The sequence below is a fragment of the Danio rerio genome, chromosome 18 (assembly GCF_052040795.2).
Source record: "Danio rerio strain M-AB ecotype USA chromosome 18, GRCz13ab, whole genome shotgun sequence".
NCBI lineage: Eukaryota > Metazoa > Chordata > Actinopteri > Cypriniformes > Danionidae > Danio > Danio rerio.
The window spans coordinates 23797300-23815396 of record NC_141038.1 but is presented as its reverse complement, the minus strand read 5'-3'; the positions used below and the strand labels follow the sequence as shown (position 1 = coordinate 23815396).

Sequence of the window (18097 nt, the reverse complement as noted above, 5' to 3'; positions counted from 1 at the left end):
TGTCATTGATCTGTTAAACAGCACTTGGGAAATGTTTAAAAAGAATACAAATTTCAATTAATAACAATGACTTTAACTGTACATCAACGTGCCTGTGTGTTAGGGACATCCTGGAAGTTTATATTGTGCAGCCATAAAAGCTGATCTGAATTAGGTGATCAAGAATGATGAAAATATATGAAGTTTATTGGCTAAAGTAAGTGACTTGATGTTTGGTGATTTTCTGACCTCGTGTTTTTATGCTGGGAATTAAAGAGTACAATAACAGGGGAAATAGTTTTTTATTGTAATTCCTAAAACTGAGGTGTTTTTATTTATTTCTTTTTTAGAGTAATTTTAAATTAACATTTAATATCTACATAATAACAATAATATGCCTTGAAAGAGGCCGTGGTTAGTGATTTGTGCATGTTTAATTCACATCATTGGATGGAAACATAACTAGTGTCCTTCTGCTAAAAGGTCACAGACCGTTTAAAAAAATACAACACTCCAAAATGAACATAGCCTGCATGCTAACACACAGAAGAAAAAACACCCCTTCTGTCAGTTACAATAAATTATCATGCAAGTAAACAGATAAACAAAGTACACACACCAATTAAACGTTTCTGTTAAAGTAAGGAACACAGTAGTCACTGGTAGAAATGTTTAAGTGTCCACTTAAAAATGTAATACATTTAATAAACACAATACATTCATTTAGCTTTAGAGATTATTATGGGAATTTCTGCATGACTTGAGCTTGCTTTGTGGGTTTCCCATGCACACTTTTAATGTAAAATAATTAAATCAACACAATAATAATGTAATATTTGTTTAAAAAAGATAGTAAATTCATATTTTTGTTACCAATAGTTACTAGTTTCCAAATACAAAAGAAATATTTTTTCTTACCCGTTATGTTTACTACATTTCAAAGTGAATCTGCTCTGAAATTGGCCTGTTGTGAAAACATAATCATTAAGATTATAAAATTGTAGATTAAGATTATAAATTTGTAGATTAAGATTATATGTTTGTAGATTGTAGGTGTACAAATGTAAAGTATTAGATTTTGAGATGCATCAAGTACCCATCGAAAAATGGCAACTAAAAAAAAAACAAACACACATGGAATTAGGACAATATTTTTTTATTAGCTGTACAGCAATACATTCTCTACACCATCTTACCTCTACACCCCACCCAGCCATAATAAATGTCTTTATAAGGTTGGTTTTCTGATCATTGTAAAATTCACACAGTACAGCTAGGTGTAAAAAAAAGCATTAACCTAGAATTTTAAGAGCTTAAAAAAAAAAAAAAAAAAAAAAAAAAAGCAATTTAAATGCAATTACATGTTGGAGAAAAACTTCATTCTCAATCAGAAAAACAAAAGTTCAGAAATAAAAGGACATTGCTCTTTTGAACAAGTGACAAACTTTTTTTTTTACAAATATCCTATCCAAGCTTCCCCTTCTAGAAACATTTTGTATCAAAATAGCTTCCTCGAACACTCGTATTAAACTTCTTAAATTAAATGTGGTCTGAAAAACCTATTGTAAACTTTACGTCTCCTCTCAGAATCCCATGAAATCATAAACTTGGATCACGCTTTCAAATTTGGGGTGGCTGTCGGGAACATGACCACACATGGAAATGGATCCAAGCGATCGGAGACATGCGCTTCTCGCTGTACCTGCCCAGTTCTGTCCCTTTTCCTCCTTTTACAAAAGCTAGAACAAAATCCAACATGGAAGCCTATTCGTCAGGTGGAACAACATTAAAAGCCACTCTTCGCCCTGTAAAGCGCTGGTTAAAGAGATTAAGCAACCCTCCCCATCAAGCGAGTGGAGCAGACTCAAATGCACAAATTCAAGCTACAGAAGGACAGAGAAGAAAAGGGGTTATATGCAGCCTACATGATTTTTCAGGCTTTTATTTTTTTCCCCACAAGTAATTTGAAAGCCTTCAGTGGCATGTTTCCAAACAACTACCGTTAAAAGCCATTGCCCTAGCATTCAAGGTGATCAATTCACTAGAAAAAGATTAAAACGTTCATAATAAAACAGAAAATAAAAATTATTTACAAGCAAGACTAGCCAAGATTACCTTTTTTATACAACTTTATCAACCGCAGGTTTTCTTTTTCTTTTGTTGAACTTATGAATGGATGGATGTCATCGTCCCTGGCTTGATAATCTGATGGCTACATTTCTACGCTCTCTAACATTATCAACTGTGACCAGTGAAAGAGCACATGAGGAACAAACAGCAAAGAAAGTCATCATAAATGTCAAACATTGAGAGGATTTTCTCAGACAGATGGGGCAAAAACACCCATTTCTACAGCAGTGAAGCAAATTGAGGAAAGTCAATGCTCGACCAGGCACAAAATGATATATCATCTCTCAATATTGCCGTGGTAATGTCAGATTTGAATTGTCAAATGAAAACGGTTGGTTAGCATGGTAAAGAAAGTCTAGATGTATGTCACGAGCACACTTCTGCTCTCAAAAAAAAAATCATCCCACCACGTACAATGAACTACTGGTGTGACGGGAACAGTAGAAAAGCTCAGTTTTGTGATCGTCATGAGAAGACACTGTGTAAGAACTTTAGGACATCGGGCATTTGGGGTTTTGTAGCAAACAGTGGAATAATGGAGTCCTTAAGAATCTTGATGCAGGACATTAGGACACAGCGCAGTATTAAAGGAGGTGAGGAAAGTGAAGTATGTGAGCATGTGTAAATAGATAGAGATATATATATATATATATTCAAGGGACGCATATGGGGATGTGCATTTATGCAAGCATGGGTGATCAGCCTGTGTGTGTACACGTATCCCCAGATCACCGGTCCATCATGCTAAGGATCATTTCAGGAGTAAGATCACCGTTAGGTGCAGCTTCTGGGACTGTTAACTGCACCGTTTCTACATCGGCCTCAACCGCCTCCACTTCCTCTATGATCGGCTGGGCAGCTACAACTGCGTCAGTGCCCTCTGGCTCCTTCTTCACAATGATGTTCTCAATGGCCCCTGTGCTTTCATCCTCCACCTGGATAATGGCAGCAGCTGTCAGGAGAAACAGACAGAATCGTTTAGTTTAACCTGTTTAAAAGATTCTGAAAGGTCTGCATTAACATGCAGTGGAGAACACATTACCTGTGGTGGTTTTGGTAATGGACTTGGTAGGAGAGACCTTGGGTGCGTTCTTAGGGGGTCTGCCCCGTTTCCTCTTGATTGGTGGCTCAGCTGGTGCGGGGATTGGAACACTGGGTGGAGCCTGGTCTAGCAAACCCATCTGGTCTTCATCAAGAAGGTCATCCTCATCCTCTTCATCAATGTCATCAAGGTCAGGTTCACCATGCTCATCTGGGTAATTTAGACCATGATGTAAATTATAAAGATCCCATCGAGTTAAATGATGATCAAACAATCTGACTTCATGTTCAGGCAATTGTTGAACTAATAGAGGAGTAAAGAGACAAAAAAGCCAAGCTACTGACCACTGTCATCATCATCGTCATCATCCTTTCTAGACCGCATCTTCCTCTTTCTGCCTCCACGGCCCCTTTTGGGTGGAGTTCCGTTCTCTCCATCAGCAGAATCCATACCAGTGCAGTTCTCTGCATGTCTTGCCATGGTATTCTGTTCAGAGACACAAACAATTTGTTAAACACTATTCACTGCAACAAGTGGCCTCCTGGCAAATGATCGGGCCTCTTATCATATATCATACCCTGCGAGTGAAGGTCTTTCCGCACTTGGTGCATACAAAGGATGTGGGTACAAAGTTGGGGTCATGATAGCGGCGAAAGTGCATGTCCAACAGCTGTTTCTGCCTAAAGGTCTTCTCACATTGGCTGCAGGCATATGGCTTCTCCCCAGTATGTGTGCGCTTGTGCATGACCATGTGACGCTCCTGTTAGCAAGCACACAGTGGAGTAAGTGAGAAAGTTCTCTACACATAATTAATGAATGCTTAAAGTGAACTTCAGTAAACAATTGTCAGCTTTCTGACCTGGCGGCATGCATAGTCACACTGATCACACTTGAAGCGTTTCTCATTTTTGTGGGATTTCTGATGCTGGATAAGAGCGTAGCGCTCGTGGAACACAGCATCACAGTAACGGCACTTTCTGCCCTGTTCAATGTAGGAATGCTGCTTACGGAGATGCACACCTGTAAGGGACACAGATTTAAACAGGTAAACTTTAATACACAACAAGAAGAATAAACTCTAAAAAGATATTAACAATGCTACTAGAACTATAAAAGATTACAAAGTAGTACAAGCTGAAGAAAGCAGTTTTACCAAGATCACTCTTGCGGGCAATGACGGTGTCGCAGTGAGGGCAGTGAAATTTCGCCACATTTTCTGTGTGCTTCTGCAGAATGTGCATCTTCATGGTGCCACTCTGGGTAAACCGTGCATGACAGATATAGCACTCATAGGGCTTCTCTCCTGTTGGACAATCAAAAAGTCAATACTAAAATAAGAGATCAACAAATGAATTTAAAAAAGTGAATTCAGCAGTAAAGCAAGCCTCTGCTAACCTGAGTGGGTCCTCATGTGTCTCTTCAGCTTGTATGTATCTCTGCTGGCATAACTGCACAGACTGCACTGGAACGGACGCTCTCCTGTGTGGGAGCGAATGTGGCGCTTCAGCTTGCTAACCTGCAACATTTCAAGACAACATTTCGTTCAATTCATCATTCACATGACTATTTTACCACACACACTAGACCTTAATACAATTATTGCATATTAATGAATTACCCCTTATATGTATTAAGTATTATCATTTACGCATTCTGTATGAAATGCTATCAGACCAACCTCTACACTGGCGTAGTCACACATAGAGCACTTGAACGGTTTCTCATGAGTGTGCTTGTAGCGTCTGTGTCGCACCAGCTCTCCACTGGTGACAAAGGCCATGTCACAGTCAGTGCACTTATGTGGTCTGGTGCCTGTCAGGAAAAATAAAAAAAAGTTAATTCCTAATTATCTAGAAACTCAAAGACCTTTATACCTAACTGTAATACTCCAGGGTATGTACCTGTGTGGGTATTAAGATGGTTCCTCAGCAAAGTCACAGTCCTAAATGCTCGTCCGCAAAGATGGCACTTGTGAGGCCTCTCGTCTGTGTGGCTCTTCATGTGGCGGTCCAGATTGGACCGGCGTGGGCAAGTGTAACTGCACAGCTCACACTGGAATGTCTTCTTAACACCTGCACAAAGCAAATGATTTAGCTCAAAGCAGATCTGACATTGATATCATACAAGCCGCGAATCATTCGTTCAGCAAATATCACACACTCACCTTTCTTCTTGATTTTGGTTGGTTTGGGTGGTTTCATGTTACCCACAACTTTCTCAGCATTGACTTCAGAAAGCAGACCCTCCTGCTGCTCCTCCTCGAAATCATACACAGACACATCCATGTCTTTATCACCCTCTGTGTTGTAGCGCAGCTTGCTCTTCTTCGTCTTCTTGACCTTTTTAACAGGAGGTGTGTAGTCGGGATCTTTGGACCAGGCGGGGTCTTCATTTTGGGGTTCAGCCATTTCTTCTTCCTCCTCCTGATGCGGAGGCTGATCGTCTTGGGGCTGGAGCTCATCTTGCTCCACAGTTTCTACTTCTCCGTTTGCACCCACTTTGACCACCTGAAAAAGAAAAGAACATTAAGATTCACAAGGTGGTCCCTCTAAAACATACCATCTATTCACAACCAAAACAGATCACAAACCTGAAAGCCCTCAGGCAATGGCAGGGTGTGACAGATGACCGGCTCCCCATCTTTAGGCATGGCAGTTGCATCCACCAGTGTCCCCTGCAGCTCTTCCACAGTGGCGGCGGTGACAGGCACAGCAGAAACAGGCACCTGCACCAGCTGCAGCTCTCCCAAGCCCAACTGCTGCTCCTCCATATTCACCACCTGCAGGGTGATGATCTGTGTATCATCGACTGTAGTGACTGTGGCTTCATGAGCAGCACCAGCCACAGCGACAGGTGCCCCAACGGCAGCCTCCATGACTTCTGTCTTCATCTGCAGCAAGGCAGGGTCCAGGGTTTCCATCATCATCATGTCCACGCTGCTGTTGACACTAACTACACTCTCAACCAGCTGTTGCTGGGCCTCCACCACAGGCTCTACTTCAGCCTGTGCTTGCTCAATCACAGCAGCCTGCAGCAGCTCGGCTCCCACCTCCTCATCTTCCCGCCTCCTTTGGTATGTCTTGCACTCCTTGGCCTTGAAAGCATCCCCTGCATCTTCCACCACGGCCTCAGTCGGTCCCCCTTCCATGGGTAATACCTACATTGGTTAAAATCACAAATTAGCAGAGAGAATTTAGGAAATTTCTCCTTCCTGTCTACAATCTCAACTGCATTTACTTACTCGCTCCGAGACAGGCTGCTATCAACATTGCAACTGGTATATAACAGCGTTGAGTTTGCACTTCCCAAGACATCCATGGTTTTGGTGATTGTGCAATTGAGGTAAAGTTGGTTTTATATTTGTACATTCATACTTTCTTCTTAATAATATAATATTAGAAAAGTGTTGTTTGCATATTCTAAATAGCGAAATCAAATTAGCAGCCAAATGACCATTAAAGTACACCATCGTTTCCAGTCATATAAACAGTGCTAATGTTTTGAAGTCATACTTGCATGTGATTTCAAGCTGAATATTCCAAAGTACCATGGTAAACAATATATGGAGAATGTCACAAGTTGTCACTAAACGAATGTGCACATTTAAAACCAACTTTACCTCATTTTTTGTACAGTATACTGTGAGTTTACCTGCACCAATATGGAACACTTCATCTCTCTACCACTGCGCCTCGACCACTTTCTGTCTCCGATGAATGACCTATCTGCCTTAACTCTGCTTCTTACTACCTGACTCAACCTGTTGGGATGCAAAAAAATCAAGCAAAGTGCAAAATAACCCACACTTATCTAACACTTCATACAAGTCAAAGCTAAATCACACCGCATTTATGCTATTTAATGTTAATTAAATCGCACACAGCGCATCTCACATAAATGTTCATTAAACATTTACACAGACGTGTAAAAATAAAAATTTACCATTTACATTTTGCATAAATATAATAACCATAAGTATAATAAATATAAGCGCAAAATCTCCAAAAACTTGCAAAACTTGAATGTGACTTTCATTATAGCAAAGCCAGGTTTTGAACTCTTGATTCGGCGCCAGAAAGCATCATCTGAACCGATTCTCTTCTACTTCCTCATGAATGCGCGCATTTGGCCACCGATACAATAAACAGACAAAACGGTGCAACTGTGTCCACTGTGCTTACCTCCACACGTTTCAAAACACCCTTATGGTTTTCCACAGCAAGAGGGCATTCTGAGATGGTTAATCGTGTTTTTGTACCACTACCAGTCGGGTTGTAGAGGGAGCTCTCTACAGTTTTTATCCCTTCAGTCGTTTGTTGCTTGAGGTTAGTCTTTCAATAAGAGCGAGCGGTCGCACCGAGCTCGACAACTGCGGCTGTTTTTAGGTGATAAACTCCGGGATTCGGGAAGAGCACGGCGAGACTCGGTCTTAGTTATCGAAAATGGCCATCGGTGTCATTTAGCAAAGGCATCTTCCTCGTTTGATTTTAATCTGCGCAATGCGTTAGCAGAGGCAGTAGAACTGAAGCTGTAACCACCAAAGATGCGTTTATTTTTAAGCTTGTTGCGATATTTCGGATTACATGAGCGATAAAGACCAAGGAGCGAATGGAGGCCGCAGTAATGGGACTTTATTCTCGCGGAACCGGGTCAATGTTTCATCGGCTCGGGTTTGAATTTAACTGCTCGAGGAGGGGCGCGAACGCGGCGATGGGCGCCACTAAAACGTGGCTTACTACCAAAAACCGGACACTTTCCGCTTAAAACACTAAGGATTTCACATTTGCGGATGCACAACTTATGTTTTAAGCCGTTTTGGGTGTGGCAGGACTGGAAATCTGTTAACTTTCAGGGACACGTTAGCTTCTTGGCTAAGTGCGCGTGCAGAAACGGCGGGTTTCTAAAGACAGGAAACAAAGAGAAGAAACAGAAAATGGACGCCTGGCCTAAAGATTGAAGCAAACATCCTGACGTTAAATAATGGCATCTCGGCGAAATGCCGGCTGATATAGTTTAAATAGTGCTTAATAATAGGACTGAAGCCCGAACTTCTGGGTTATAAATGTTTTTTGCTAAATTTTCGATAACGATAGAGGGAGACAAACACCCCCCGCCAGCCGCCTGGACTGGGAGCCCCATCGTGACACCTAGAGGCCGATTAAAGCTCCTGCAAAACTCCCCCCTTTCGGAAAAGTAGTGCTATTTTACCTGCGTTTGATGATTTACTCTCGCGTTGATTTCGACAGAAAGCCCAGGGTTTGTTCTTCCTTCAGTACGAGACGGAGTAAAATTGCGTCCTTCACCTCCGGCGGTTTTAATCCTCTCCCGCTTTTGCAGAGTAGGCTCCGCACAAAATGGCGGCCCTTAGCGACTGTTGCGCATGCGCGTCAAGCAGGGGGGCGGTGGCGAGGGGGAGGGCTGTAAACACAGGCAGTGTCCGGATTGGCCGTGTGGGGCGCTACTTTTGAATTACGGATGTGGGCTCTTTTTTTCTTTTTTGTAACGTTCAGTGAATTGTGGATCCATTTTCTGTTTAATATGACAGCATACGATACTGTTATTACAATATGAAACATATATATATATATATATATATATATATATATATATATATATATATATATATATATATATATATATATGTATATATATATATATATATATATATATATATATATATATATATAAGTAGAAAGAAGAAAACTGTTTCCACCTACTAAACTTGGAAATATCAGAAGAGTTAGTGTGAAGGTCTGTATTGTTAAATTGAATTATCGAAAACAGTGTTATATAACCGTCGATAACTAAAAATAAACAGCCTAAATACATCTGAAAGTGGCATTTTTAGTTTTGCTATTGTCATTGTTACATTCCCAGTTGTCTAATAAAAACATTTATATTTTAAATTAGAGAGAAATGTTATTAATTAGCAAAATTAAATAATAAAAGATACATAAAATTGTACCTCCAACCAGTTTACATGTTTTCAGGCATGTTTCTTTCACTAACACACTTTTATAAATTTCATGATGTTATTTTGTACACAAAAATGCAATAAAACATTAATAATTTCACTCAAAAGTATAACTTCTTATGCAGAAATGGACTAAGTGGCTTTTTTTTCCCCCATAGCTCTGTAACTTAAAATTCAATTCCAGACCCGTAGCTAGGGGGGTTCGGATGGTTCACAAGGCTCATCCCTCCACTGATATTAGGTCCAGTACATGAGCACATTTGTCTTATTTTGACTGCTATGCCGTAGGTAGTGCTGTCGCCTCACAGCAAGAAGATCGCTGGTTTGAGCCTCGGCTCAGTTGGCTTTCTGTGTGGAGTTTGCATGTTCTCCCTGCATTTGCGTGGGTTTCCTCTGGGTGCTCCGGTTTCCCCCAGTCCAAAGGCATGGGGTACAGGTGAATTAAGGCTAAATTGTCCGTAGTGTATGAGTGTGTGTGTGTGTTTGGATGTTTACCAGAAATAGGTTGCGGCTGGAAGGGCATCCGCTGCGTAAAAACTTGCTGGATAAGTTGGCGGTTCATTCCGCTGTGGCGACCCTGGATTAATAAAGGGACTAAGCCGACAAGAAAATGAATGAATGACTGCTATGTCATCATAAAGTGTGGAAATACCCCATCAAAGAAGGCATCCATTTAATCCAAACAATTATTTCCCATGAATCTAACATCCAGCTGTGCAAGAAAACATACAATGTGACAGAAGTGAAGTCATCTTTCCCTACAAGTAGACCAAATTTTATTCTGAAATTTGGACCTTATTCTTGAAAGAAAAAGAAAAAAAATAAGGTTTGAAGCACCAAAAGCGGCCGATGTTAAAGTTAATTTTAATTCTAATTAGGCCATTTTTGTTATCCATGAACTTTCAAAAAGTTAAGTTCTACATTATTATTATTATTATTGTCAAAAATTCTTATTCAGAAGGCCAAATTTTGACTGAGGAAAGTTGAATGTGCTGGTAAATTTATGTGACCAATAAATGAAAATAGTTATAAATGACAATACAGATTTTTAAATTTTTTTTTATTTAAATATTTTTTTAGTACCTCAAAAAGTGTGATTATTATCAGGGATGTCCCGATCAGTTTTTTTATTTTTTGCCCTCGAGTCTGAGTCGTTTGATATTCAGTATTTACCAATACCAAAACATGATCTTATACTGCTATAATACATAAAAAAAGTTTTTAAAAAGCGAAGAAACAGATCCAGGACGTTCCTTATTTTCGGATCTGGACACCCCTAGTTATGCTGACCAACAAGCTAATCCAGCTTAAAATAGTGCATAAAAAGTCACTCAAATGCAGTATTTAAATCTCATTATTAAATAGAACATAAGGCAAATAACTGCAAAAAGGTCAGCTTTTTGAGAAAAAGTAACCACCTTTACACCAGGCTGACTACAGGCCTGAATTCATTATTGAAAATGGCCCCTCTTAAGTAGCTTTTCTTAGTGCTTGTACATGTGGAAAATATCAATCTCTAAAATAAATCAGCCAAGTGTAAGTGTTCATAATTTTAATAGTTTCCTTTACAGTTGATGTCAGCAATATCCTTGTCAGACAATATACATATTTAGAGTAAATAAAAAACAAAAATCAAAAGTAAATCACTTCCTTAATGCTGCACAATCTGTAGATAATAATGAAAAATATATTTATTTAAATCTGTTCTGCGGTTTGCAATCCTAAACCACAGTCCTTGAGTTTTAAATTAAGTCTATCTATCTCATTCTCTTGCTCCCCATGCTAATTCGAGGCACTTGTACACTGAAGAGGCGTTTTCTTTGTCATATTTAAGTCTGGAACAGATTGAATTCGTATAAAAAACTAAATAAAATAAATGAACAAACCTTCTCTGGCTCCAACTCTTTCAGTCTAGCAGCACTGGAGAAATGCTCTGAGTCGAACATCATTCAAATATAAAGAGCATAAAGAGGTTGCCCAAACCCATCGCAAAAGGCAATATTCACCATAGCTTTCACTCATGATAATGATGACATCTTCAAAAATACACCACTTTTACATCGCCAGTGCCTTACAAGTGAAGTAAATGGTGAATCAAATGAAATCTGCGCTTGCCATTGAGCATTTCAACATTAAAACTAAATTACAACACAAAACATTTACACTTCCAATGGGATATAGATATATATTCTGTATCAATAAAGCATATGACAGTATAGAATGGCACTGTTACACTTTTATGGCAACAAGGTCCCTATGAAAGTTTGGGATTTATAAGGAAACGCTTCCCATGATTCCCATCCTGCTTTACCAACGTACATTCTGCAATCTATATGTACACACACATATGCACTCCTTACAGACGACCAGTTTCTCCTTGTACTCGGCAGGTAGTCGCCATCTACTTGCATTATTAAAGTGAAAATAACACTTCATCTCCCGTCGCTATCAGTCACCACTTGCATTGCTGAAAAACGTCCTTGAATTGTGAAGGCAACTCCATTGGGCCCAATCATAAGGCAGCACATGTTGTTTATAAACCCACTTCCACATTACTTTACAGTAGTTCATCTTATTAGGCCATGTCCAGAATGTTAATAATAATATACAAGTCCTCTGGTCCAATGATTGTATATAGCATCCGTCCACATCTTTAGAGGACAGCGCTGGCACTCTATCTGTGAGAGTGTGATTTGTGTGTCGTTTAGTGTGTATTTAATAGTTTGTATCTGGCATGAACATGATGGTGAGGATACTTGAAGGTGTTGTTTTTGGCCCGGTTGATTGTGTTAGAACGCTGTACTGGCCATACTGCCGGGGGAGAAGAGCCGGGACATCCCATCTTGTGAGGACTCAAGGTGTCGATGAGCCATCTTTCCCTCCTCACCTGCAATTCAAGCAAAACAAAGTCAAAAAAGAAAAAGGAATTTGAGTTCAATGTTGTGAATTAGTGTTGTGGGGAAAATAGGAATTTTGCATAACTTGTTTTAATTTTTTATTATTCAGAAGGCAAAATTCTGAATGAGGAAAGTTGAATGTGCTGGCCAGTTTGTTATTTGCCCAATAAATGACAATAGGTTACCATTTCTGTTTCATTTAAAACTTTAACTTTTTTGGTACCTCAAAAAATGTGGTTATGATGACCATCCAACAAGCTAATCCAGCTTATAATAGTGGTTAAAATATCACTCAAATGCAGTATTTAAATCTCATTATTAAATAGAACATAAGGCGAACAACTGCAAAAAGATCAGCTTTTTGAGAAAAAGTAACCACCTTTACACCAGGCTGACTACAGGCCTGAATTCATTATTGAAAATGGCCCCTCTTAAGTAGCTTTTCTCAGTCTAAATACATGTGGAAAATATCAATCCTAAATAAATCAGCCAAGTTTTAAGTGTTCATAATTTTAATAGTTTCCTTTACAGTTGTCACTTTATTATCCAGCTGTGCAAGAAAACATACAATATGACGAAAGTAAAGTCATCTTTCACTGCAAGTAGGCCAACTTTTATTCTGATTCTTGGACCTTACTCTTGAATGGAAAAATAAGAATTAAACGGTTTGAAACACCAAAAGTTGCCCATGTTAAAGTTAATTTTAATACTAATTAGGCTATTTTTGTTATCCATGAACTTTCAAAAAGTTAAGCTCTACATTATTATTATTAAATAATAAAGAGACAGGAATTTGAGTTCAATATTGTTAATTACTGTTGTAGGAAAAAATAGGAAATTGCATGATTTGTTTAATAAAGCAACGTTTATATTTCATGTGTTAAGGAGAACACAATATTGTCACCCGCTGAGACTAAACAACACCTGAAGTTGGTCCACTTGTTTGTACGATCATGTATGTTATTGATTGCATAACAATAAATGTACTTGATAAATTTGTTTTTATTGTAAATGACATGATTACCTGGCTGGTTGCCAGCCTATTGAAAGGGGTGGTTCTTGTTTCTAAAAAAAGACCTGGACCTTTTTGCAGTTATTCACCTCATTTTCTATTAAATTTTAAGGTTTAAATACTGCATTTTAGTGACATTTTAAGCACTATTTTAAGCTGGATTAGCTTGTCAGATGGTGATCATAACCACTTTTTGTTGCAACAAAATAAGTCCTTACATTTTTCTCAAAATGCTTACCAAACTATTTTACAGCAAAGTGTTTTTTTCACAAATGTGTACTTAAAGTTATTACAGCTTTATAAATAATGTGATGAGTTTAGAATTAAAAAAAATTAAAATATGCTTGTTTTCATTCATTAATTTTCTTTTCAGCTTAGTCCCTTTATTAATCTGAGGTTGCCGCAGCAGAATGAACCGCCAACTTATCCAGCATATATTTTTATGTAGCTGATGCCCTTCCAGCTGCAACTCATCTCTGGGAAACATCCATACACACTCATTTACACTCATACACTACGGACAATTTAGCCTACCCAATTCACCTGTACCACATGTCTTTGGACTGTGGGGGAAACCAGAGCACCCGGAGGAAACCCACGCAAACGCAGGGAGAACATGCAAACTCCCCACAGAAACACCAACTGACCCAGCCGAGACTTGAACCAGCGACCTTCTTGCTGTGAGGCGACAGCACTACCTAATGCACCCTTGCACATTAGGATTCATATATTATATTAAATTTATACTCAAATAAATTTAATATAACAATTTGTAATCCTGGATCATTTTTTTTATTACTTTATTAGGATAGGACAATATTTGATTAAAAAAAATGTATTAAAGGTGTTTAAATTAAGTACTTAATTCTAAGCAACGCACATTACTAATCCAATACTTGGTATTGATATATTTACATTAAGACATGTAGAAAAACATCACAGAACATGATCTTTACCTCAAATTATAATTATTTTCGTTTTTTTATAAAACAAAATCTAAAATTTTTACACATACAATGTGCAATGTTTGTATCCAAAAATGCGAATGAACTTTATGCGCAAAACTGGATTATCGCATAAAAGACGTGCGAATAAAGCTGCCTTTCCATCCAATGAGTTAAAGCGAACAGAATCGTCACTTCCTGGTTAACTGGCGCCAAATATCAACAGTAAAAACTGAATTTGCTGCAGTAGGAGAAGCATTTGAAGGTGTCAGACGCAGAGCACAGACACTCGCTGGAGGTCATTAATAATATAATTACACTAATACTTAAATGGTAAGGCGTTTTAGAGTGACCAAAACAACATTTCAGATGTTTTATAATGTGCTCAGCCAACTGGTTTGTCCATTCACACACATTTGTCATCACATGATCTCTAATAACAAAATCACATGACCTTTTTTAATGCGCATACTGGAGTTTGTACGGTAGTAGTGTTTCTATCGTAGTTTGTGCGCATCTTTTCTTATCGAATAAAAATTTTATCTTACTCAGTTTTGCCCAAAGGTTTTTTATGCACATTTTCCAAATTTATGCGCATCTTGGCGTTTCCATAAATATTATTTTTGCGCATATCCAAAATGCGCATAAAAATAAGTCGATGGAAAAATAGCTGCTGAGGTCAAGGGTCACATTTAAAATCTAAAAATATTTAAATTTAAAAATAAATTAAACATAATAAATATATGATCAAAAACTATAGAACAGAATTGATGATTCAAAACATGAGAATGAAATATACGAATTGTATAATTTGTTTATGGCCATTTTATCGTTTTATATCTTATTTTATGTATATTGGCAAAACGTTTAAACACATAAATACATACATTCTTAAATGCATGCATATATATTTTTCATAAAAATAATTCTCATATAATTAATCTTTTAATGAAACTTTTGATGTGATTTGATAAATGACTAACATTTAACAATTTTTTTTATTTTATGCTGATGTGTTTAAGGTACAAAACATTTAATGATCTTGCACCACCACTTCTCAAACAATGTGTGATTGTTTGAATATAAGACAGACTAGATCATTGGTTAGAGGTATTTGTGCAGTTAAAGTTAAGAGAACTGCTTTTGAACAATCAGGTTTTTTCAGTCAGGGCAGCAGAAAGATGGAATAAAATAGCAGTGCATTTCAGAGAAAGTACAATTTTTAATCATTTTAAAACTGTTCTTAAAATTTGGCTTAAAGAATATCAAATATGCAACCACTGATTTGATTCTGATTTGATTTCATTTTATTTACTATGATGTATATATTGTACTGTAAGTGTATTTCGTACTATTTTTTAATATTGTTAAATTTGTTACAACTTGCTGTCCAGGGACTACATATGCAAATTAGCTTTATAGCTAACTCTGGCACAGCATGTCATGTTGCACATTGTCCCTGTATAAATAAATAAAAATGTGGACAAATTCAGAAAAAGTGTTCACAGAAGTATTGCATATGCGAAGCCAAAATCTTTCAATAAGGCTTGTTTTTTCCCCAGAAGTTGTTTTCTTCATGATTTAATTCAGTCTGACCATTTTTGAAAACTCATCACATCTATAGAAGAAATTACAACATCAACCTATTTTACATCCAAACAGCGAATTTCACAAAAAGTTGCTCTGATGAAACACATTTTGACTCCATTAGTTCAATTCACAGCATCTCCGTTCTTTTACTTCTATTTCTGATCTTTCCTTCTCAAGTCAATTTCCTGTTGTTTAGTCCACTGCTTGCTTACCTAGCACTAGCAGGGCTTGTTTGGCAGCATCTCTCACATCCTCCTTATCTGTCCGGCACAGATACACCAGCTGCTCGATGCTCTCTTTGGCCTGTGATGCACAAACACAGAAAAGCAGGACACTTCGGTTAAAGTCCTCCGCCACACTGAGATGCTGCTGCATATAATCTGATTGCACATCTAACCAGCGCGCTTTGATGTTATGCATGTGTGTGTATAGGTGAACGTTGTGGGGAAAGAAGAAATGCTGAGCGAGTGCTGTTTAGACATGCATGAGCTGACCTTCAGACATGCGAGTGCTTTACATCCACACACTCGCGTCTCAATGCTTTCATCCTCCAGTAACTCTAGACAGCTCACCAGCGCCTATCAGAGAGAAAGAGAGAGAGAGAGAGCAATAATGAGAGACACTGAGTGGTTTAATCATACTCCCATGTGATTGACAAAAGCATCAGAACTATTGCTTTGCATTTTAAGGATGCTGCATTGTTAACATTTTGGCAATATTTACTTGCATGTCATGGTTATAATCAGTGCTTAATTTGTAAATAGATCATTTCTGGTACAAAAACAGAAAATAAAAGTTCCCGTGACCGATGTCCACCACATAATTTCAGTTTTTCTGGAACATGACGTTACTAAGCGGTTAATTGAAAAAAAATTCTGAACAGTTTTTAACTATTTTGTGCAATATAACGTTAAGGGTCAACAATGGAGAAAAAAACCCAAACAAACAAACATGTAGCTACAAACATAAGTCATGTGAAACGTCAATATCCAGTTTACGAACACTACTGACATTCAGTTCACTATTATGTGCCAAGCAAAAATTACTCCAATCTTCAAGAGAAGCCCACAGTTTCTGGCTGACTTGGGATCGCTTTGCTTCTGTCTCCTGCTATCCTGATCTATTTGTGCAGTTTCTTCTTCTTGAGATCTCTCGATCAGGAACATTATCAGATTTACTCTTGGTTTTAAAAAATAATCTATGCTTGACTGCCTCTGGCATTTTGCAAATGCAAATATTATTTATGTAGGCCTCTATGCCATTATTTATTTTTTTGCTGTTCATTGCACGCGAAACAATAATTACCAACCAATGAGAGTGATTGTAAACTTAAGAAAGCTGACTGGTCGAAAGTGATTACCATTATCTATGTGCGATCCACACAGCTTTGCTCGCTGTTTTTCACTCAAACTCATTCATATTTCTCTCTCTCTCACACACACATGCAGGTATTTACCACGCAAAAGTTAATGCCGGATAAGTTCAAATAAATACCGGATATCTGACATTTGCCGGAACAGGATCCAACAAGATACAGCTCATATCAAGCACATGTTATAATGGTTTTTGGGTCATTTATTATAATTTTTTATTTTTATTATTTACTTTCTGACTTTTGTATATCATAGGTTTTAATCGTATTTAATTATTGCCAAGTTGTGACCACAGTGGCTAAGTTAGGGACTAGTTTGTTAATGGTAAATGTTTGATTCTGTCAGAGATACTGTATTCTATTCTGTGAATCAATAAAACTGTTCATCATTAATAATGGAAATTTAGACAGTATCAACATGTTTTATGTTTATTTGTGAAAATATAATTTAATAATACTATTGAACTTATAACTTATTGAATAATAATAATAATATTAACAATAATAATAATAATAATAGTAAATAATAATATTTCCCAGTGATGGGTTACAGCTGGAAGGGCATCCGCTGCGTAAAACATGTGCTGGGTAAGTTGTTGGTTCATTCCACTGTGGCGACCCCAAATCAATACTGAGCCAAAAAGAAAATGAATGAATGAATACTAATCATAATAATACCAATAATAATAATAATAATAATAAGGAAATGTAAAAGCAGTCATATTATAGTCATATTATAAGAATATAATAATGTATTAATATTTCAAGAAGCTAAATAAAAACAAGAAATGCTACATTTGTAACTGAAATAAAAGTTTACTTTTACACTTTAATTCAGATATTTGTGCATTTCAAGTCATTAATTTTTTTTTTTTTTTGTTAAACGAACATTTTTATTAAGTTATAAATTATATAGATTGATATGCACACATATTTATATTGGACACACTTTACAAAAAATTAATTATCATGGAAATCCCACTTGATCACATAGATTATTAGAAAAGTATTTCCTCAAATGTATCCCTAAACTTTTATTATAATTTAAAAATGTAGAAAACAGTAATGCTGAAGACTTTGGACTAGTAATTAATAAATAACCATAAACTTGAAATGTCCTGAAATTTTTCCTTGCAAACCAATCAAAATGTTCACAG

The 18097-nt window shown here is 37.3% G+C and overlaps 2 protein-coding genes across 15 annotated transcripts in view; both read right to left on the bottom strand.

The window, feature by feature from the left end:
* Positions 1 to 1119: 1119 nt before the first annotated feature.
* ctcf (CCCTC-binding factor (zinc finger protein)) lies at positions 1120 to 8488 on the bottom strand. Of its 4 annotated transcripts, none has more exons than XM_087291856.1 (13): positions 7333 to 8478; positions 6803 to 6911; positions 5742 to 6308; positions 5316 to 5658; positions 5053 to 5223; positions 4830 to 4963; positions 4547 to 4667; positions 4305 to 4454; positions 4011 to 4171; positions 3729 to 3911; positions 3496 to 3637; positions 3152 to 3361; positions 1120 to 3061 (listed from the first exon to the last, which is right to left on the bottom strand). In XM_087291856.1, exons 2-13 carry the CDS (start codon positions 6824 to 6826, stop codon positions 2838 to 2840), a joined length of 2430 nt encoding a protein of 809 aa, XP_087147982.1. In that variant the 5' UTR covers positions 6827 to 6911; positions 7333 to 8478; the 3' UTR covers positions 1120 to 2837.
* A 2174-nt stretch (positions 8489 to 10662) lies between these two features.
* ripor1 (RHO family interacting cell polarization regulator 1) overlaps positions 10663 to 18097 on the bottom strand; it is a 133679-nt gene continuing 126244 nt past the window's right edge. For 10 of the 11 annotated variants that reach the window (XM_087292372.1, XM_087292365.1, XM_087292368.1 and 7 more), the window contains 3 exons: positions 16063 to 16146; positions 15781 to 15871; positions 10663 to 12012 (listed from right to left, as the gene is read on the bottom strand). In XM_087292372.1, the coding sequence (XP_087148498.1) occupies positions 11915 to 12012; positions 15781 to 15871; positions 16063 to 16146 (273 nt within the window). In that variant the 3' untranslated portion in view covers positions 10663 to 11914. 11 annotated transcript variants of the gene reach the window in all.